General features: G+C 45.1%; 1 protein-coding gene across 1 annotated transcript in view; it reads left to right on the top strand.

The window, feature by feature from the left end:
* The window catches only part of LOC144817804 (uncharacterized), a 280,920-nt gene extending 259,567 nt beyond the window's left edge, over positions 1-21,353 (top strand). The window contains exons 3-4 of the mRNA XM_078674632.1: positions 15,110-15,613; positions 17,319-21,353. Of these exons, the coding sequence (XP_078530758.1) occupies positions 15,110-15,613; positions 17,319-17,839 (1,025 nt within the window). The 3' untranslated portion in view covers positions 17,840-21,353. The remainder of the gene's footprint in view (positions 1-15,109; positions 15,614-17,318) is intronic.
* The last annotated feature ends 1,344 nt before the right edge of the window (positions 21,354-22,697 follow it).

The following is a 22,697-nucleotide window of genomic DNA, read 5'->3' as shown; positions in this document are numbered from 1 at the left end:
GTGATATAACAGGTCCAAGATAACCTTAGAAAGCTGTCCAAGTGGTAGCTGTGGAGAACAGCAGCCTTCAGGCTTAGTCTTGAAGGAGTGTAAAGCAGCTTGTTTTACCAGTATCTTATAGTATTGGTTAAATGAAAAGAGAACCAGTATGTATAAAAATATGTATTTACTATAGTACACCAACTAGCCCCTTAATAGTATCTCCCCCAAGGAGATAACACAATATTCATAAATACTTAAGCAAGAAATGTCAGTAAATAGCACAAACAAACAGTGGGCAACAGGGAGGACCAAACCATATATCAAGGAGGTAGTATAAGAACAATCGCTGGGACCCCCAGGAACCCCCAGGAACCATCCAAAGTAAGTAACTAGATGCCCCACGGAGGACGCGTGCAGTGTGAGAACATTACTGTGGACTCCGTACAGTTCTACAAGCAAGTCGCAGTAGGAAGATTACAAGTTAAGAGCCCTTCTCAATGGATTCTGAAGCCAACCCATGGAAGACAGCAAGTTTGTAAGTCACCACACCTGTGGATATCCTGATACCGACGTTACCTGCCCCAGGGAAGCCGGGTGCACTGGACTGAAGAGGTGTGGGAAACTGTAGTCAAACCCAATGGAGGACCTCAGAAAGGAGCCGCTGCTAGAGGAAGAGTAAATTGTTTGTAGGAACTAACTCATGGGTTCTGGAGAAGAGTACCTGAAATCAGAGGGGACAAAGTCTGGGTCACGCAGGGGTGACCAGGAGGCAGGCAAGGGAATGCCCAACGTCGTTGAGCGCGTCAGGAAGACAATGATTGCCTTGTCTATGCAGCTAAGTAGTCCAGGCGACAATGTCAAAGCTAATGAATCGTCCAAGAGCTGTCACACACCGGATATCAAGTCTGGAGGGGTCGGTGTCTGTTGGGAGCACCAACAAGCTGTGGGTGATACAACATGACATGCAGAGGCAACAAGAATGCAAAGTCAACAAGAATGCGAACTCAGGACCCTCATGGTCCAGGTGACTCACCACAGCTTAGGGGAATCGAAGCGAGCCCTCAGCAACAGACAGAGCCCTCAGGAAGTCGAAAGGAGACTTTCAGGAGAATCCGCAGATTGAGAAGGAGAGAGTCCTTCAGCCTTAGAAACGGCCAGCCAACACGGTACACAAGTCGGTGCAGGACCGCTTCCATGATGCACTTGCAGCAGAACCCGGTCAGCTACGGTGTGGTGCCCACTGAAGTAGAGGAGTACCTCCTTCTTCCCAAGGAAGATCTCTTCTTTTGCTGTTAGAGTCCTACAGGTCTTTGGCAAACCTGTGCGGGACACGGACACAGGTGGTGCAAATGGACTTGAAGATGCGTAAAGCCGGAGTCAACAAAGTTGGTCCAATGGAGGTTTCTATCTTCAGCAACAAGTTTGTTGCAAGCAGTTCAACATGATCAGGACAATGCGGTTGTTTCGTTCAAGCGGTTGAAGAAGATGCTGTCTTTGGATCGAAATCAAATCCCACGTTGAATCTGTGGATCTACATTCAGGTGAGCCCTTAAGTACCCTGGCTCAGGGTTGGGATGATTCCATTGTTCCTAATAAGGGAGGGGTCAGATAGAGGGGAGGTTACTCCTATGTCCTTTGTCTGGTTTCACGCAAGACCCGGAGCCAGCGCCCCCTGGGACAGGTTTGAACAGGACTATGCACAGGGACACCAAATGTGCCCCGCATGCAGACCTTCTGGCGCTGGCAAGCGCTCCCACCCAGCCCCAATACACAATGTCCTGTCTGGGACCACCTCCCTGTGATAGGATACCTATTGTTTTGCCTTTCTCTGCTTGAGAATCGCTCATCAGCAGGAGGGCAGAATCGTGTCTCTAGTGGCGGACAACCGAGTTGTGCTGCCTGGGTCGAGCAGGCTAGTACCGGGAGCACTAAGAACCACACAGGCCCTTTTCCAGTGCATGGAATCATACTTCCCATGCCATCTACGGTGTGGGGGTATGGTTGCAAAATGTTTGATAACAATCATGATGGGAATCATTTTAGCCACCTTAAAGATAGTCACTGCGTTATGACGTGGCTACCACTCTACTGTCTTCTATGGTGTATCGCTGACAACTCAGGAGAATAGGCTCCGTAGTCTGCAGGGGTGTCTTGCTCATGAAGGGGCACACTCTCATGTAAAACCATGCACTCTGCCTTTGGGATTGCCTACGACCTGCTGTAGGGGTGACTGATAAGTTTTATGTGCAGTGATCTTTTCGATGTGGGGGGGATATGTACAATGAAGTGGCAGAGTGTGTCGTTAGCCTCCTGGGCTTAACGACACACTCCACCACTTCAGAAACACAGTGCTGCACCATATTTACAAGACTGTGGTGCAGCCTTACGTTTCCCTATGCGATGGCGCTAAGTTTAACAACTTAGCGCCAACGCAGGCACCCTTGCACCAGAGTGCAAGGATGTCTGTGTGCAGGGGAGGTTTGTTTTTGTGTAGAAAGGTGTCCATTCCTGCACATAAATCATCCTGAAATGCCATTTTGTAACTTTCATGTGTGCTGCTTCATGCAGCACACATGAAAGTTACAAAATGGCATTTTTTAAAGGTTGCTTTATGTACAGGAATGGACACCTTCCTGTACATAAACAAATCATGGCATTTTGCTTTTTCCATGTGTGCTGCACAAGGCAGTACACATGGAAAACATGATGAGAAATAATGCATTTCTTCTCGTTTCGCCAACTTAAGACCAGGATTTTCCTGGTCTTCATTTTGGTGCTGCCTCCTATGTACGCCACCCTTGTACATAGGGGACAGCGTCAAATACAATGGGTGCTGTGGTGGAACGCCCACTGCAACTCCCACTGCACGCCCCTTTCACTCTAAACATAGCGTGAAAGGGTAACTTATGTACAAGGCAGCGTTGAGCCATGCTAAGTGGCTTAACACTGCCATGTACATAAGGCAAGGCCCCTATCGCCACGGGAACGTCACAAAAAGTGACGTTCCTGTGCCGATAGGGGCTTGTACATATGCCCCAGGAACTCTATACCTTTAGAAAGGGGTGATAGCACCACATTACACATGCTGCAATGGCAGGCCTGAAGATTTAATTTGGCTGGTATCCCATGGGCAGCATAATACATGCTTTAGCCCATGGGGGACCTCTGGCCCTGGGTACATGTGTGCCATATACAAGGGCCTGACAAGGTTACCCCAGTATCCAATCTGGGATGTACCTAGGTACTTACCACAACAGTTTAGGGAGAAAGCAGATAGACTGTGGTCCTGATTAGCAGATCCCATTCAGACTATTCAAAAACAGTATAACATCCAGCAAAAAGTGGCGGTAACCATGAAAAGCAGATCCTACTTTCCTAAAGAGGAAGTCCCTAATTCACAGGGTACACCTGGATGTCTGCCACAGTCATATGTGCATTAAAAGGTTGATCCTGGGCCCTCTGTCCCATTTTTTTAAATTCGCTGTTCAGCCCAATCTCTCTTTCCCTGTGAAGTATCCAGGCTCCTTCCTTGTGATGTATCTAGGATTCGTCACTCACTTAGGGAAGCACATTGACAGGCTGGCTCTCCCATACTCCAATGTAGGGTCCATCCAGCTTCCAGCTTTGCTGGGCTATTGCACTCCATCTGATGGAATTCATCTAATCCTCATGTTTCCCTCAGGCAGTCATGTCTTACCCACAAATGAAAGCAAGGCCCTCCATGTTATGTAGCAGGGTAGGCACATCTGTACCTATGGTACAGTCACAGCACATTCAGGGGCTTATTTATGAGGCCCTTAGATCGGCTTTGCCTCACTTTTTGTGACGCAGCGGTGACGTAAAAAATGCACCACACTGTACCATATTTACTGATTTTTAGTCAGATGTGTCACTTTGCAAACCCTTGGCTACATTATATCTGCATAAGGTATAATGTATGCAGGGTGGGCATTCCAGCGCAGAAAAGCCTCGTAGAAGTGTTGCAGTCTATGAGATTTCACTGTGCCATTTCTATGGCCTCACTGCATGAAATCCTCAGACCTTTTCACATGGGGCTTGCCCCATGTGAAATGACACATTGCTGGAGTCACATCTGTTTCCAGACACACTCCAGCAACGCAGCATTTTTGTGCCAACTGATATTCCACAATTCCTGACGTATCTGTTAATCCTTGCGACATGGAGCGCTATACAGTAAATACAGCGCATCCACGGTGGCGCAAGGAGGGTGCAATGTGTTTTACCACAGCGAAGCAACACTTTTCATAAATGAGTCCCTCGGTGACCATTACTGCAATCCTCATTTATCATGCTACCACCAGCTTACTTACATGCAGCACACACACTCAGTCTGTGCACACTGTTCAGTACTGCAGTCGTACTGTACTAGTTTATGCCACTTTGAACACATGCTACCGGGACATACACATTCACCATGTGCATACTTTTGCAAATTTCAAACTATATGTTATGTATGTCCTGCACAGGCACATGAATTTTGCCCATGATTTTGTCCCACACACACACTTCCAGATCAACCTGATGTTGGCCAGGGGTGAGTTAAACACACAGTAGCAGAACTTTAAAAGAGGTGAGTGAGCCTGTAGGCCTCACTGCAGTGACTCAGGGTTGAATGGTCATGTTTACTTCAACTGATCACTACATAGTATGCTGCCACCCCCACGTTTGCTCTGTTTTGACCCTGGCAAAAGCAGTAGAGTACAACAACTAAGAGAGTAGGTCTTTGCGTGGCCCTCCAGCAATTCATGACACAGGCCTATGTCATGGCACACATGCATATTCATTGTCCTCTAAAGGCATTCAGGACATGTGACGGGTACACAAATCCTACCATGCAAGGGAAAGGCATTACCTAACACCATCATTGCACTATATATTCAGTTACATTGTGTACATCTAGAACAATTTGTGATTGCATTTTGACATACATGCTTCATACATTACCCATCTCTAATGTGATGGTTGGCAAACATCTCCGTTGTCTTTTGTTTCCTAAAGATCCCATGCATTTCTATTTCAGCAGTTTATTATGTTTTGCTACGTGCCTTTGAGCCTCCTCGCATTGCTGTGCAATTCATGGTAAATGTGTATTTTATCAAGTGTGGGCAAATGTAGTATTCACATCAATTAGCCCTGGAAAAGTGTTACATGTGTGCTGTTTTGTGGATCCCTAAACCTGCATGAATGATTTTTTACAAATGTCATTTTGACATCTACATCTGAGGCTATGCCTTTGGCCATGGGATATGTCTTCCATGATCTGTGATGGAATCTGCTGCAACATATGTACTAGCAAAGTGCTGTCACTCTGCCTGCTAGTCCGTATGTGAAACAGACATTAATTTGAGGATTGCCTCAGGGAATGACTTATTGGGAGATTTGTGAACCATAATACACTGAGTGCCACATTTAACAAACGTTGATGCAGCAAAATACAGCAAGACAGTTGACTTGCTGTTTTGATTTGTTCTGAGTTGGAGATATATTTATCAACAGCTAAGTTATACAAAGTGTACATGTTGACGCCTACATCTAGTTGACAAAATTTGGTGACTATATAGACACACTGACATTCACACATACACAGAACAATTGATGAGTTCCAAAGAAATATTTTAATACATGAGAAGTTGACATAGTTTCTGTCATTATTGACCTCATTTCCATTTTACTGGTTAAAAAAATCATCAACAATTTGGTCCGTCTCTGCTGACCTGACATATTATGGATATCTCCCCCTCAGAGTCTCTTGCCTCTTCATGCTCATGTGAAATTGCCCCCTCATAGTCCCATGGGACATGGGTCCTTTCACATATATTGTGCAAAACTGCACAAACTAATGTTATTTTGCATACCATGGTAGGTGTATAGAGCAGTCTGCCACCTGACTTGTTGAGGCACCTAAAGAGGGACATGAGTACCCCAAACATGTACTCCACCACATTGCAGGTTTTGGACAGAGCTGTGTTGTACTTCTTCTGCTTCTCTGTCTGTGGATTAGTGTCTGGAGTCGTCAGCCATGGCTGCAAACCATTTCCCTGGTCACCTGGAAATAGACAACATCATAAGTCAATGAGCGTATTCTTTGTGCCTTCAACAGAACTACCTATGTATCATTTGTATGCAGGCAGTATGAAACACATTTTGATTTAATTGACACTGATATGTTTTGTTGAACATTGCTTTACATGTTTGTTGCACTTTTTGTTTTATATATTGTATAGTTTTATATATTGTACACCATTTAAGGGATACAACACATCAACATGAGAGTTAATGTGTTTCGACAGACGTTTGGCAATATAAGAAAATGTGTCTATTTTTTCTGCTAAGTGTAAATTGGGGACTATGGGGCATATTACCAAGGGGGGTGATAGGCAATTATCGCCGATTTAGCAGCCGTTTTCGCCCGCTAAGCGACGATAATTCTATCGCCCTATTAGCAAGCTGTCGCTAACTGATGTTAGCGACAGCTTTAAGGCGATAGCGAGCGGTTTGGGGCCCACTTTGCATGTCAGCGATGTTTATTGCTAATGACATGCAAAGTGGGCGTACCCAACCAATTAGCCACTGAAAGCAGTCGCTAACGTCGCTATCGCCTATTAGCAAGGCAGGCGAAGCGTTGTAAATATTCACGCTTAACGCGAATATCTCCAAATACTAACACCTGCCCAGACCAGTTCTTAGGCATGTTATCCAATGGGAGGTGGATAACATGGCTAAGAGCATTTCGTCACTAATGTGTGAATATCGCTGTATTCTCAGCGATATTCACGCATTTCGCCGCTATCGCTGGATATTTTAGCACAATGGAAAAAAACGTTGCTAATAGCATGTTTTCTCCGCTAACATATCCAGCGATAGGCAGCGATAAAAAAATCGTCGCTAAGCCTATTTAGCGATAAATATCGCTACTTGTTGGTAATATGCCCCTATGTGTGTAAAATATCTCCAAATGTAGATGGGAGTCTCTTGCACTCATATTGAGATCGTTGGGTTGGAATAGTGACAGTAAGTTTGGCACTCACAAATAAATCTGGCATAATTTCAACAGTGATGTGCTTGGTTGCCTACATGGTATGCCAGGGCCTTATATTTGCATTGTTTGTTACAAAATTTCATGTGAAATTGCTTATTAAAAGGTTCTCTTGTTTGACACGTGTCATGATTATTTCAGTTTGGAATGACCATCCTTCAGTATTATTTTCACCATGGTAGGTTATTAGGATGAACTTAGATTAACACAGGAATAGAAATGTGTCCTCCTTTTCTGCATGATACCTAATTATGTTTGGAAGACTAACTTGGTCCAACAGACCTGTCCAGTAAAATTCAAGTCAGAAAATGTATGTATGTGTAATTTCAATGTTGATGAATCCGTACTTGTTGGCCTTGAGTTTTTACACCACTTCTTGACCATAAGATTTGTTTGTGGTAATTACACTGTGATAAATTTCCTTCATCACTATGTGACCTATTATTTCCTGGGTGAAGCGGATGGATTCAGCACAACTTATGCTGCATGCAAACTGTAAAAACTACACATTTGTGCAGATGCATCCTTTTTTACATATGATTTAAGTACTTGCTCCCGTCTTGCATCTAACCACGTGACATAAGGCCAGAGCAAGCCTCTTATAAATATGCCCCTTAGTTCCTTGTTTTTTAACTAAAAAGGGCTTATCAGATATATTGGGATAAAGGTTTCGGCTTCAACACCCTAAACAACTTCTCATTCATAATGTGACTTTGCAAAGAACCTACAGGGACATTGTGCCCACTCACACTGCCCTCCAAAACAAAAACTTCATATAAGCTTCCCCCTCTGTCTGGTCCTCACCCTATCACATCAAGCTGGAGGTTTATGATTCTCACAGACACACTTCTCTTTGCCAATATTGGATGTATGCACACATCTTTTGAAAGTACTTTGTGAGTGCACTCATATCACCCTTTTCTGGCTCCCCTGGCAATCTAGAAGACAGTGATGACCGAATAGGCCTTTTGAACGATTCTTGGAAAGTTAATCCAGTTCTTGGTACAAACACATTTTAAACATTTTACCTGGCTCTGTTGATGGTAATGTGTCACAGGAACGCTTGGGTATATATCTGTTATATCAAGCAACTGCCCGCCTTCCTTGAGACGAACGGCTCCCTCGACCTCTCGCAGTCTGGCTTCCGGGCCAACCACAGCACCGAGACCGCCCTGATCGCAGCTACCGATGACATCCGAGCCCTGCTCGACAACGGAGAAACTGCGGCCCTCATCCTCCTGGACCTCTCCGCGGCCTTCGACACCGCCTGCCACCGTACCCTAGTACAGCGCCTCAGCAACGTCGGAATCCAGGAGAAGGCACTGGAGTGGATCATCTCCTTCCTCGACGGAAGGACACAGAGAGTCCGCCTCCCCCCGTTCAGATCGGAGGCCACCGAAGTCATCTGTGGCGTTAGTCAAGGCTCCTCGCTCAGCCCAACACTCTTCAACGTCTACATGAACCCCCTCGCAGCCATCGCACGCCAGCACAACCTCAGCATCTTCTCCTACGCCGACGACACCCAGCTGATCCTCTCCCTCACCAACGACCCCACCACCGCCAGAGCCAACCTGCACGAAGGGATGACAGACGTGGCTAAATGGATGACGAACAGCCGCCTGAAACTGAACTCAGACAAGACGGAAGTCCTCATCCTAGGATCCTCACCCTCCGCCTGGGACGACTCCTGGTGGCCCCCCGCCCTGGGCAGCGCACCCAAAGCAACAGACCACGCACGCAACCTGGGCTTCATCCTGGACTCCTCCCTCTCCATGACCAGACAAGTCAACGCCGTCTCCTCGTCGTGCTTCAACATCCTGCGCATGCTACTCAAGATCTTCCGATGGATCCCCTCCGAGACCAGGAAGACGGTCACCCAGGCCCTCGTCACCAGCCGTCTGGACTACGGCAACTCCCTCTACGCCAGAACCACCGCCAAACTCCAGAAGAGACTCCAGCGGATCCAGAACACCTCAGCACGACTCATCCTGGACATCCCCCGCCGCAGCCACATCTCCGGACACCTGAGAGACCTGCACTGGCTCCCGGTCAACAAGAGAATCACCTTCCGGCTCGAGTTTGAACGTTATTCTTGTTTCGATAAGGAGCCAGTGGAGATCACAGAGGTGTTGGGTGATGTGGCTGTGACGAGGGATGTCTAGGATCAGTCTGGCAGTGGTATTCTGGACGTTCTGGAGTTTGCAAAGTAGTTTCTTGTTGATTCTGGTGAAGAGAGCGTTGCCGTAGACCAGTCCACTACTGATGAGAGTGTGCATGACAGTTTTTTTGGATTCGGATGGGGTCCATCTGAACGTTTTTCGAAATATGTTGAGGGTGTTGAAGCAGGCCGTGGATACGGCATTGATCTGGCGGTTCATTGTGAGCGATGCATCTAGTATGATGTAGAGGTATTAAGCGTGCTCCATTGGGGTGGGGTGTTTCCGAGGGCAGGGGGCAACCATGAGTTGTCCCATGCAGAGGGGGTGGAGCCAAGTATGAGGACTTCTGTTTTCTCTGAAATGAATTTCAGGAAGTTATTCTTCATCCAGGTGACAACGGCTTTCATCCGTTCTTGGAAGTTGTGTCTGGTGATGTTGGGTTCGTTGGTGAGGGAGAGGATAATCTGGGTGTCGTTGACATAGGAGACAATATTGAGCCATGATTTCTAACAGTGGTTGCAAGTGGGGCCATGTAGATGTTGAAGAAGGAGAGGCTGAGGGAGGATCCCTGGGGCATTCCACAGTTGGTCTCTGTTGGTTATGGGAGGTAGGTGGGAGTCTGACTCGCTGAGATCTGCTGGTGAAAAATTAGCATATTCATTCGAGGGCCTTTCTGCGGATGCCAGCATCGTGGAGTCTGGTGGCTAGTGTGCGGTGGGATATGGTTTCGAAGGCAGCTGAGAGGTTCAGGAGGATGAGGGCCAGAGCCGGACTGGCCATAGCGGGCACCGGGCTGCAGTTCGGCCCTGGTTGAGGAGGGAGTGAATGTCGTTGTGGCGGCAAGTAGGGCAGTCTCTGTGCTGTGGTTGATATGAAATCTGGATTGGGAGATGACCAGGACATTGTTAGCTTTGATGAAGTTTGCTGGCTGGGTGTTGATGGCTGTTTCTATGACCTTGGCTGTAAATGGAAGCAGGGAGATCGGGGTGAAGTTTTCAAGGTCTGCCTCATCTCATCGGAGGGTTTCTTCAGGAGTGGGTTGACTTTGGCATGTGTCCATTTGTCAGGGAATGTGGCAGTCTCGAGGGACCAGTTGATCGTCCGGCGTAGTTCCGGCATGATGGCCATGGCGGCACTGTGGAAGAAGTGGGATGGGCAGATGTCTGAGGGTGCTCGGGAGTGGATGTTCTTCCTTATCTTTAAGGTGTCTTCTGTCATGAGTGGGGTCCAATTGAGCAGGACCTGTTGGGTGGCATTACTAGGGGGGAGCTGGAGTGTTGTGGAGGTCTTGGTTATCGAAGTTGTCATAGATCATCTTAATCTTGAGGTGAAATAAGATGCTGAATCTGTTGCAAAGGTCTTGGCAGGGTGGGACGCCTGTTGTTTTGCTGCAGGGCTTGGCATATTCCTTGATGATGGAGAAGACTTATTTGGTGTTATTCAGCTTTGGTGAGGATTCTGTCTTGGAGGTATTTCTTCTTTGTGGATTTGATGAGTTGGTTGTATGCTGCGGAGGCTGCTCTGTAGGCGGCGCATGTTTCTGAGTTTTTTTTGTTGTTGAGTCGTTGGCAGGAGCAATTGGATTCTTGGAGGGCAGGGGTGAACCAGCTTGGTTTCTTGCTGTGTTGCCCTGTGGCTTTCTTGAGGGGGCGAGTGTGTTGGTGCAGTTTGTGATCCCGCGGTCGAGGTTGCATGTTGCAGCATTAGTGTCTGGCATAGTCAGTGGTGGGGTGCTGATGAGCGCAGAGGTGAGCTTTGTTCCAGCTTCTAAGCGGGAGGCAGTGGGCGTGCTCGTGTACTGTGGTTTTTTTGAAGGAGAAGTCGCTGAAGTGGTGGTCTGTCCAGTAGAGTTCTGTGGTGGGGCTGTAGAAGGCGCTGTTTCCTTCTGTGAAAACGGGGTAGAGATTGCGCCCCACTGTGTGCATGGGGGAATTGACTAGCTGCTTTAGTCCTATGTTGGCGAGATTCTGTAAGAGGGAGGTGGTGCTGGGGTCATTGTGATTGCCTAGGTGGAAATGTAGGTCTCCGAGTAGGATGCAATCTGTGGAGGTGAGGGGGTGGGGTGTGATGAGGTTGGTGGTGGTGTCAGTGAAAGGAGCACGGGAACGGGGAGGCCTGTAGATGAGGGCTCCACGGAGAGTCGTTTGAGGTTTGATTTGGATCTGGAAGTGGAGGTGCTCCATGAGGGTCGTAGTGTTATCCGGGCCGGTGGTCATCATGCGGAGGGTGCTTTTATGGGCGATGGCGATGCCCCATCCTGGGCGGATGGCGGAGTTGAAAACCTTCTTCAGCACCTTCAGGATAGGCAAGCATGAGGTGGTGATGGCATTGACTTAGGCAGACATTTTTTTAATCTGTTTTATTAGGTTTTCTTAATCAGGACAGACATACACAGTATACATTCCTTTTGATAGTGGCTATTTAGTAGGTACATTTATATTGAATATACATCAACATTTAAGATTTAATCACATTTCTGACTGCAGTGTGTATTTGAGTCTTGAACATTAATCGCTGGTGCTCATGGAGGCTCTGCTGTGCCTGAGTGCCTGATACATGTCTGTTCTGTTAGCTCTCTCTGTGTAGTGGTCTGTGAACTGGAGAGGCGGGTAATAATATAACAAGGACAACTTAAAACATAACAATTGATTGTGTTATAAAAAACCGGAGTGTTCCTTGGTTCACCCGCCTGGTGTGCTCCTACGCAGTGGCATTAGCTGAGGGTAAAGCCTCTGTGTTTGTATTGTGTATGTTTTGCAGCTCGGGTAAAACTGTGTCCCAACTTGCAGCAAGTGGGGTCTCGAGGATACCCAGGGTGCAAAACTCTCAGCCTTAGCCCACGCCAGCAAGGAGCATCTCCACGCTAGTATATGAGGGGGATCAGGAGCCTTCCATCTCCTGGTGATAAATCTCAGATCAAAAAACCTAGAAGTCACTTTATGTTTCAGGCTTCTACGATAAATATGCAATATGTAGATTTTCCATTTAAATGGAAGAGAATTGTCTGTGCATTGGCTAAGAGTATCTGCTACCTCAATCCAGTACCTATGCGGGTTGGGGCATACCCATAACATGTGCAGTAGATCTGCATCAATGAGGCAGCAACAGGGACAAGCGGGTGTGAGATATGCTCTTTGTGTGATGTAATACTGTATTTGGCATAGGCGTACATTCCTGGGATGTGCACAGGGTTCTCCAGCACTGAGGCCCATTCGGGATCCGTGAGCAGATGGTGTAAGTCTCCCTCCCAGTGGAGCCGATGCTGTGCCAATTTGACTGCAGTGTGTTGTCTCAGCAAAGCAGCAAACCATTGCGTGAGGTATCCTCCTCGCCCAATTATCTGCAAATACTGTATGGTGAGATGGGTTGGAGCCAATTGGTTAAATTCCCCATTTGGAAGCAAGGGCAGCCAATAGCTAGCAATGTAGTGAGAAATGACTTGGGTGTAACCCGTCTTCTTCTATTAGTGTGTCATATGGGATTAGACACCCTACTGGTATAGATCTCTTGCATCCTGAATCCCCGCCTCAATCCTTGACTTGGGCAGTCATGTTGAGTTTGTTGTTGATGACGATCCCGTGGTTCTTGGCAAGGTTGGGGGTGTCATTATAGCTCTGTTGACCACCAGGAGGGTCTTGTCCTTGAGAAGAATGAGTTGCATGTTAACGGCCTAGGGGAGGACATTGATGTCATGAGAGCAGATGATGATGCTGGCTCGAGGCATCATGTATGCATTGAAGAGGGGGCAGGCTCAGGAAGGATCCTTGCAGACCTCCACATGAAAGGTTGCGGGCTACTGAAGTGCACGGTGCCATGCTGACTGACTGAGCTCTTCAAGTCAGGAAGGAGCAGGTTCATGGGAGTGCATGTCTTTGGATTCATATGTCATGTAGATGTTGGATGAGGATGGGTTGGGTTGGGAGACTGTGTCAAACTGTGTTGCAGATACCATCTCTTAAATTAGCACTGCCATTGCCCCCTCGTGTGATACCACCCCCAGTCTCTAGAAATGACTGCAAAACTAGAGTTAGGCCTGAGTGAGACTGGAAATCAGGAATTGCAAAACAGAAAATGAAGCAGTAAGCATTCCCAGACTATCGGACTGATTACTAGTTGAGTTGCTAATTATGTTCTGTGAATATACCCCTGTTTACGCACGGGTCGGAAGAACAAGTTTGGTTTTATATAACAGATGCGATCATTATTGAATGCGTGAAATAACCCAACATTTGTTAAATGTCGACTGGTCAAACCTGCTGAAATTCAACAGTGGCAAATATATGGTATTTACCATATCATGCAGATTTTGGTATGTTAAACACCAACATCTGCATGTTATTTTCCATAAACTAATAATAGGTATTCATCCCACCCAAAAAATAATATACCCCAGGGTGTCATTATTTATCAGGGGTGATAAATAACGCCTCAACTTGTAGTCAGACATCACAATTATTAGTTCCAGTGAGAGTATGCTTTCCCAAATGCTTCATTTGTTGAAGTAATTAGATGTTAGGTCATATTAAGACCTAGACACAAAGATCTTCGTACAATCCACCATATGGAGAGTACTACACAAGTGTATTGAATGTATTTTATGTTAATTAAAACAGGGTTTGGCTTAGAATGTGAGAATAAGGCTGCACTGCTAGTTTCCCACTTTCACTCCCAAGTACCTGCACAATTTATTGATTTGGGACACAGACTACAGCCATTACTACATACTAAACCCTACCAAATAATTCATTTATCCTACTGCTTTTGAGGAATTCATATAGTGAGATGATTAAGGGGATAAAATAAGTATCTGGGTAGGACAACAAAATGACCATAACGTCTACAAAAGCTTCGCCGTCTTCTGAAATGGATGTCTTATAATAATAATAATAAGTTTCCCTGGAGTTACTCACTGAATGTAATATATTACTAAGGTGTGGTGATGATGAAGATGTGTGTTTGTGAGTAAAGGATGGTTGCAGTGCTGAAAGGTCATGTATGTGGATCACAAGATGTCCTTGGAGTTGCAACCATAAGGCTTTTTTGCTCTGATTAGTGTTGCGTGTCTTGTCATGTGATTTACCGTGATGTTTTCATTAGGGCAAAGATCATGTGATGTCATTTGCAGTCATGCAGTGATTATGCTATTTAATGGTTTTGAACTGGAAAAACTATTATGGGTGTTCTGTTATTGCATTGTTGCAAAAAATAATTTATTTTGAGTGCTATAAATAAATATTAGTAATTGCCATATAAATGCTTTATGGCATTCTTGCAGTGCATCCGTTACTTCCACATCGAGCCTAGAAAATCCAAAACGTCCCCCAAATTCATAGTTTTATGTGACAAGTTGATAGGGGGTTGTGTTTGCTTGCTGGCATGAAGATGGTAGGGCTCCAGCTAGCCTTCAGCCAGGAGGAAGCCGCCATATAAAGGATTTGTCCCTTTGGAGTGGAACTGAAATCAAGAGTCCACCCCTGCCCCCCCCTCTCCCCCCCCGCCCTACATGTTGATGCGCTAAATGCAAAGCACTCATAAAGTGCTGCACCGCTGAATGTGTCCTGGTGTTGTCACCAGGATAAAGTCCCTATATTTCACCGGGGCTGGCCGACCCAGCTCGTAATGGATGCCAAACCCGTGATCCTGATGCATTCTCTGCATTTCCAATACTGATTAGAAACCAGAGAAGTCGTGGGCCTGATTTAGCGTTGCACTGATATCCATTTGAAATGGGCCTTACTGTTTACTGAACTTTAAATCAGGCCCTCAGCTTTGTTTCTCGTAAAATATTGTCAAGTTGTATACAATATGTGTGCTTGTATTTTGTATCCTCACATCTACATGTATTGGAAAACACACCTGCCTCCTCCTGAAGAGGTCTCTAACCTTCATTCTTCTCTCCTTCCCCTTTAAGGTCCAGTTCTATTTCCAGGACACACTCTTGCTGTCATTCCTGTCACAGAAGAGAGTTATAAACAGGCAGTTCTGCCGCCCTTTGTGGATGGCTTAAATTCCTTGGCGTCTGTTGCTGATACCTTGCTGGCCAGCACCGACCTAGAGCAAAGCATTGAAAATGTCCACCAACTCCTAGAGGCATCCGAGAAAAGTCTGTCGAAGGCAGAGGAGTCATCTCTGGCACAAGTGAAAGCACTGAGCGAAAATGCGGAAGAGCGCTTAAACATGATAAACAATCTGAATAATGCACAGAGGGATCTAGAAGATCGGCAACAACGTCTTAACGTGCAACTCTCCGGACTGAACGAGCAGGCGTCCCTCGCCAGACAACAGCTGTACGCGGCCGAGCGCGCTCTCGACAATGCAAACGATGACCTGAACAGAGCATTCCAAAAAAAGCGAGAGGCAGAGGACTCAATTGGCAAGGCAGTGGGCTTTATATTTGTTGTTGGGCCAATATTAGGTATATATTGTTCTTTCATCTTTTTGAATCTTGACAAAAGAAACAACACACCCACATTCATATCACATATCCATATGCAAGACACAGATAATCACGTAGACTCAGATTTACAAAGTTTTACACAACACAGGCCAGCAAGTAAAGTTGCTGCACTGTGCTGCGGTGTGTCAGCTGGGAATACAGAAGTGTATTGTTTCGACAAAGAATTTGTGTGGTGATTCTCTCCCCATTTGCTGGTACACTTTCTGCAGCCATAAGCCAACGTAGACACCCTTGGGACATAGTGCAAGAGTAAGCGCATCGTGGTCAACATCGTTTTTGTGCAAGGAGGTGTTTCCTCCTGCTCAAGTCTTACCAGATATAGAGCTGCTTTAAAATTCACAGGTGGATGCACGGGAATGCACGTGCACCATCCAGGGAACAGTCCCTTGATGCAAAGGAACTCAAGGCAGCACATTGCGTTGCACTGCGTTACTTTTGATCAGAAACCAGCGCAAATTGCCATTTGCGTCACTTTATTAATGACAACAAGAATATTGTGCCATTCTGTCCTACTTCCAGTACCCTGCGGTCACTGCATTGGCTCCCGGTGGCCCAGCGGATCCAGTTTAAGGTCCTCTGCGTCGCCTATAAGATTCTGAAGGGGTCCCCAGCAACGATCCTCTTGGTCCTTATGGCCAACTACATTCCAGCGCGACCCTTAAGATCTGCTGACCTTGAACTGGCCGTGGTGCCGCGCTTCAAGCGGAGTAGGGCTGGTGGACGCTCGTTTCGAGTGCGCGCAGCTGTCCTCTGGAACTCTTTGCCCCCAGCGATTCGCGCTATGAGCGATTTGCTTTCCTTTCGTCGTGCGGTGAAAACCTTTTTATTTCCTTAGTGTGTATACATATGTCTGTTCTTTTGTTTAGTTGTGTTGTGCAGCTGCCTTGTCGGGCGCCAGGACGCTCCTTAGCTGGAGCATCTGTGCGCCAAATAAAAACGCATAACATAACATAACATGTCTGCGTTAAAACAGTAACACAAAATCATTGTAAGTCTTACCCTTGGTCTCTATCAAACACACAACCACATAGGCAGGCACATCTGATTGGAAGATATATTCGCTGAAGCTCGCTATGCTCACACACATAGATACATACACAAAAGGAGGCATGGCTGCAACACACACTCAATCACAAACACAATCAGAGAACACAAAACATGAATACCAAATGTCCAGATATGACTACAGATAGACACAAATTCTCCCAAAAGCTAAGTTTCGCTTACTGGTAATCCATGCAAGCTCGACGTTCGACATATATTGAAATATCAGCTGAGCCATGTCGACTATAGACTAAAATCAAAAGTGCATGTGACATTTGCATGCGGCACACACAAAAACACCCTCACTCATGTCCTGCGAGTCCCCTAAACTATTTACACCGGGTTTGATTGAACCAAAGCTGCTGTGTTGTTTTAATTGTTTTGAAGGTATGGATAGTTTTTTTCTAAATAACACAAGTTAGCATGTGATCCTTCTACCAAACCATGTAATCCTGTTCAGAAGTTTTCTTATAGCCAAATTAAAAAAATTATTTGCAATTATATGCTTTTTCCACTAGCAATGCATATTCTGAATAATCTCATAATTTTACATGTATTTACACACTTCAGTGTTACAGTGTCGCAATACAAAATGTAGTCTTTTTTCTATTTTTGTTAGGTGTTCAAATGCTAGTTGATGCAGTAAAAGCTACGCAAGACGCTCAACATGCAGTTAATGAAGCTAGACAAAGTGTTTACAATCTGCAGTACGCTGTGAACCAGTATGATCGGCAGCATCAGTCCACCAGAGAGGAAATCTCTTCGACGATAAACGAATTTTGGACTAACGATGTGCGCATTCAAAACTATCAGCGGGACATAAGCCAGGAAAAAGCTCTGCGACAAAAGGTCGTGAATTTCCTCATCCCGTTGAGAAAATGCACTAGTTTCCTGAGCACCTTGGCTGGGAAGGCCAGTGCGGCCAACCTGTTGATGGAGCTCGCGGAGACGCTCGATGATCTGCTGCCAGTCTTGAATGAAATTGTAGTGGCTATCCGTCCCCTGATTGAAAGTAGTAGCGATTACCAGCTGCTTATCACTGCTAGGTTACCGACCATCATAGGCAAGCTGGAAGAGGCTAACCGTAGGATTAAGTTAGCTGTAGAGTCTGAAAAAAGCGCGTTTCTGGATTTCCTATAACTCTCTCTGCAGTGTGACACACTATGTAATCTGCTTTTTTTCTTACATTTCACTGTGCTATACCTTTGAGTGGAGCTCTCATCCCTCCTTAGTTGTGAATGTTCCCTTAGCCGACCTGGCCCTTTAGCCTAGATATGTCAAAAAATCAAGGACTTCATCACCTCCCCCCGTAAGACCCACCCATTCTTCACTACACAGAAAAGTACAATTCTACCAACCTCTTCTCAGACCAAGAATACAGAAGATCGAACAGCACATTGACAACACCAACCCTGCCTCATCTCGAACACCCAAACTTTCAAAGCCTTATCTCTCAGATCTCACCATCATACTCAACTTGCTCAAAGCCATTTCTTATGAATATACGGGCATATTTATGTAGATATCACGCAGCAAGTGACCTTGCTGCCCTGTGCTGCGTGATAAGGAAAGGGTAGGAATGCGCCATTATTAACAATATTTGGTGCATTCCTGTCAGTTCCTAGTGCTGACGCACAATGTGCTGCCCCGCGCCAACACAGGCACTCTTGCACCATTGTGCAAGAGTGCCTGCATTGTAAGCAGGGTTGTTTTTGTGCAGAAAGGGTCACCTTCCTGCACAAAAACAATCTCTTAAGGCATATTCCTCTTTCTATGTGTGCTGCAGAATGCAGCTCACAAAGAAAGAGGAAGTAATAAAGTGAATTAAGATATAAAGAAATAAAGATATATCGAAAAAAATATATTTCTCCTTGTTATGCTTCACTTGGGGAGGGATAGCCTATGGACGCATTCCCAGATCTGCACTAATAGTATATCTGGGAATTCGTCAAACTCTATGGGTGGATTTGCGGGAACACCCACAGTCCACCCATGGAATGCCTCTCTGGTGCAGAGTAATGCAACACAGCAATTTGTTCTGCATTTCATTACTCTTGTGGTATCAAGCCACTCGCGGCCACACAAATTGACCTTGCATGGGTTGATAAATCCTACATAGATTTTGCATTGCCCTTGCGGCCCCTTGCGTGCACAAGGACGACATAACATCTGCATAAATATGCCCAATACTTTCTTAGCCTCATCATTCATCAACGCTCTCTCAAAGGAGAGTACTCAGCATTGCCTCCCTGTCAGAGATCACACCTCGCCTGTATCTGGTCACCGCCATACATCATACCTGCAGAGTACCTGGTCTCTGCATTGGATCAGCTCTGAACTGTACCTGCTCAAAGCCAGGGATCACAACTGACCTGCACCTGGTCACTGCCACAGATAACCCCTGGACTGTACCTACTCACAGACAGAGATCACTGGAGAAGCATACACCCACTATCGGTTGCATTCCTCAATCCTTCTGCTTGTTTATCCCAAGAGGAGTGGAGGCTACTGCAGGAATGTCAGAAGGAACTTTACAGGAATGTGATGAAGGAAATACACCAAGCCTTAATCTCACTTGGTAAAGCTACGTTCTTTCATTTAATACATTTTTTATTTGGCTTTCAGGTAAATACAAGAGTATCAGGTCTCTCAGTGTTTCATACAGTAAGAAAATCTGATCTATGCAGTATCTGATCTACATAGTACTCAAAATGCCATTCCGAAGGTGAGTTTAGCACTTGCCTGAAAATACAATGCTGTAATTCCTTCATTCCTCTGTAACCATGAGAACTGTAACCGAATACAACCGAATACAACCAAGTGCAGACTGCAGACAAGATTGCGACTAGCACATGTGGTGTTCGGTTCTTACCTGTGCTGTAGTCCCTCACAGCTCTTGCTCCGTCATTATTATTATCATTTGGTATTGTTATCCACTCGAACAAACTGGATGAATACAATACTCCTTGTTAGGCTCTCTTAGGAGTGATTGCTCCATATTTAAGAGTCTAGTGGCACAGGGCAGCATAGCAAGTCACCTGGCTGTGCTGCCCTCCATCACAGGAAAGGACAGGAATTCACCATATATATTCAGTACGGCACATTCCTGTCCTTTCCCTTTGCGCTGGCGCCAATTTGGCAGCCTAGCATCAACACAGGCACCATGGTGCAAAGGTGCCAACACAAAAACAATCCTCTTTCTATGTGTGCTGCATAGTGCAGCTCACATACAAAGAGGAAAAAAAGGAGAAGTGAAGATATTCTCCTCATTGCGCCTCTCCTGGGAAGGCATAAGATTCAGGTGTATTCCCAGGCTTTTAAGTCCTTGTAAATATGGGAATGTGCAAAAAACCATGAGAGCTGCATGTGAACACCCACTTCAATGCCCATGGAACACCTTCCCTGAGCAGAGTAAATCAATGCAGCGATTTGCTCTGCGTTCTGTTACTCCAGATTTTTTAAACCATTCACAGCCAAGCCAAGTACCTTTGTGTGGCTTCAAAAATCTGCCCTAGACATGTGCATCATGCATGTACCACATTGCGTGGTGCATTCTTGTTAGCCACAGATAAAGAATGGCCTGATCATACTCAAGTATGCAGAAGATGCAATTCTAAAGGAGTACTTTAGTTCAAAAATGTGAATAATATGGACTTGGAGGATACAGGTGATGAACCACTATAGTTGGCTTGAGTTTGTATGCTGACAAGCCAATGATAACATTGATTGCTTGATTGTTTATAGTGAAAAGGCAGTAGGCCTGGCACATTGATTGTGAAAAGCATACGTTAAAGTCAACAGGCATTTAAGGCTAGAATTGTATCTATGAAAACAGATAGGTATTTTACTACATGTATTCTCATAGATTACTGCAGTAGGTGAAAGTTTTGGTGTTGATCCCTCCCTCTGACAACCAGTGAATATGGAAGATTTCCAGCCCGAATCCTTGTGAGACCCTCTTAGGAAGTATAGCATATTACTTTTCTAACTGTGGTATTTAACACTATGTCATTTTATGACTGATTGTTGCCTTGTGGGAAAATGAAAGCTCAGTACATAATTCCTCAGTTGGTTATTGTGATAAGACAGTGATCACAGCTAGAGGCCTGATTGGTTCGCTAGGAGAAAAACATTTCTGATACCATAGGTCTTATCTGTTTATTATGAAAAGCATATGTTGAAGTCAATTCACATCTAATTGTTATTTCTCTATATTAACAATACAAATAGGTATTTTGTTACATGAAATGCATTCTTGGAAATGTGCTGGCTCCATCATTTACAATGATGACACAAGTGAAGACATCAGGGCTCCTTCTACCGTGAAAGTCCTGTGCAGCATCTAAATATTGGGCCCGATTCACAGAACTAACTTAAGACAAAATTCTAAACGTACTACCATTTTGGTATTCACAGAAGGCACTTACTCATTTTGGTATTCACAGAAGGCACTTACTCATTTCGGTATTCACAGAAGTTAGGAGTTCTAACTTTAGGACTCTTAAATGCCTTCTGTGAATACCGAAAGTCTTAAAGTTAGGATTTTTCTCAATTTAGTAGTAGTAAAGTTAGGACTCCTAACTTTAGGACCCCTAAATGCCTTCTGTGAATACCAAAAGTCTTAAAATTAGGATTTTTCTCAATTTAGTAGTAGTAAAGTTAGGACTCCTAACTTTTGGACTACTAAATGCCTTCTGTGAATACCGAAAGTCTTAAAATTAGGGTTTTTCTCAGTTTAGTAGTAGTAAAGTTAGGACTCCTTACTTTAGAACTCCTAACTGCCTGCTGTGAATACCGAAAGTCTTAAAATTTGGATTTTTCTCAATTTAGTAGTAGTAAAGTTAGGACTCCTAACTTTCGGACTCCTAAATGTCTTCTGTGAATACCTAAAGTCTTAAAATTAGGATTTATCTCAACTTTACTACTACTAAACTGAGAAAAATCCAAATTTTAAGACTTTCGGTATTCACAGAAGGCATTTAGGAGTCCTAAAGTTAGGAGCCCTAACTTTACTACTACTAATTTGAGAAAAATCCTAATTTTAAGACTTTCGGTATTCGCAAAAGGAGTTTAGGAGTCCTAAAGTTAGGAGTCCTAACTTTACTACTCCTAAACTGAGAAAAATCCTAACTTTAGGACTTTCGGTATTCACAGAAGGCATTTAGGAGTCCTAAAGTTAGGACTCCTAACTTCTGTGAATACCGAAATGAGTAAGTGTCTTCTGTGAATACCAAAATGAGTAAGTGCCTTCTGTGAATACGAAAATGGTAGTAAGTTTAGGATTTTGTCTTAAGTTAGTTCTGTGAATCGGGCCCATTGAGAGGATTTCTCTGTGTGCAGCTGAATCCAGTTTTACTCCAGATGGCACTGTATGGGCCCACTCTTCCTATAGTTGACAGAACATTTCCACTCTCTGGAGGGATCAACACTCCAGGCGAAATGAGATGTGGCCTAGTAGGCCTGAGTTATCGACCTTTAGACCTTGGAAACCAGGGGGCAAATTTACTAAAATTTCACGCAGCTCATGGCTTCATGCACAGTTCCTGCACTGTCTTAGGTGAATGGGAGAGAGCATAACAGCTCCATATCCAGTAAGACATGGCACTCGTCAGATCTCTCCTAGAGCTGGCACACTTGAGAATACCTAGCACTAATGATGGCACCCTTGCACCACAGTCCAAGGATGCCTGCGTTACAGGCAGGATTGTTTATGTGCAGGATATCCGGGGCACCTTCCGGCATAAGAACAATCCAAAGGGGAAAATACATGACGGCATTAGCATATTTCTCCTTGTTAACCCCTTCCATGCTCATGAAGAGCTCAGCTCGTCATAAAGTACACTGCTCGTGTGCTCATGACGAGCTGAGCTCGTCATGAACAATGGGATCAAGGAAGTGCAGCATCCGGGATGAATTGCTGTAGCTTTGAAGGTGTTAAACAATGGTCAGAGTGGCATACCATTTTGGCGCATTAACAGGTTTTAAGATTTCAGTAAAT

This window comes from Lissotriton helveticus, chromosome 2_1 (assembly GCF_964261635.1).
Source record: "Lissotriton helveticus chromosome 2_1, aLisHel1.1, whole genome shotgun sequence".
Taxonomy (NCBI): domain Eukaryota; kingdom Metazoa; phylum Chordata; class Amphibia; order Caudata; family Salamandridae; genus Lissotriton; species Lissotriton helveticus.
This window is presented reverse-complemented; position numbering and strand designations above follow the sequence as displayed.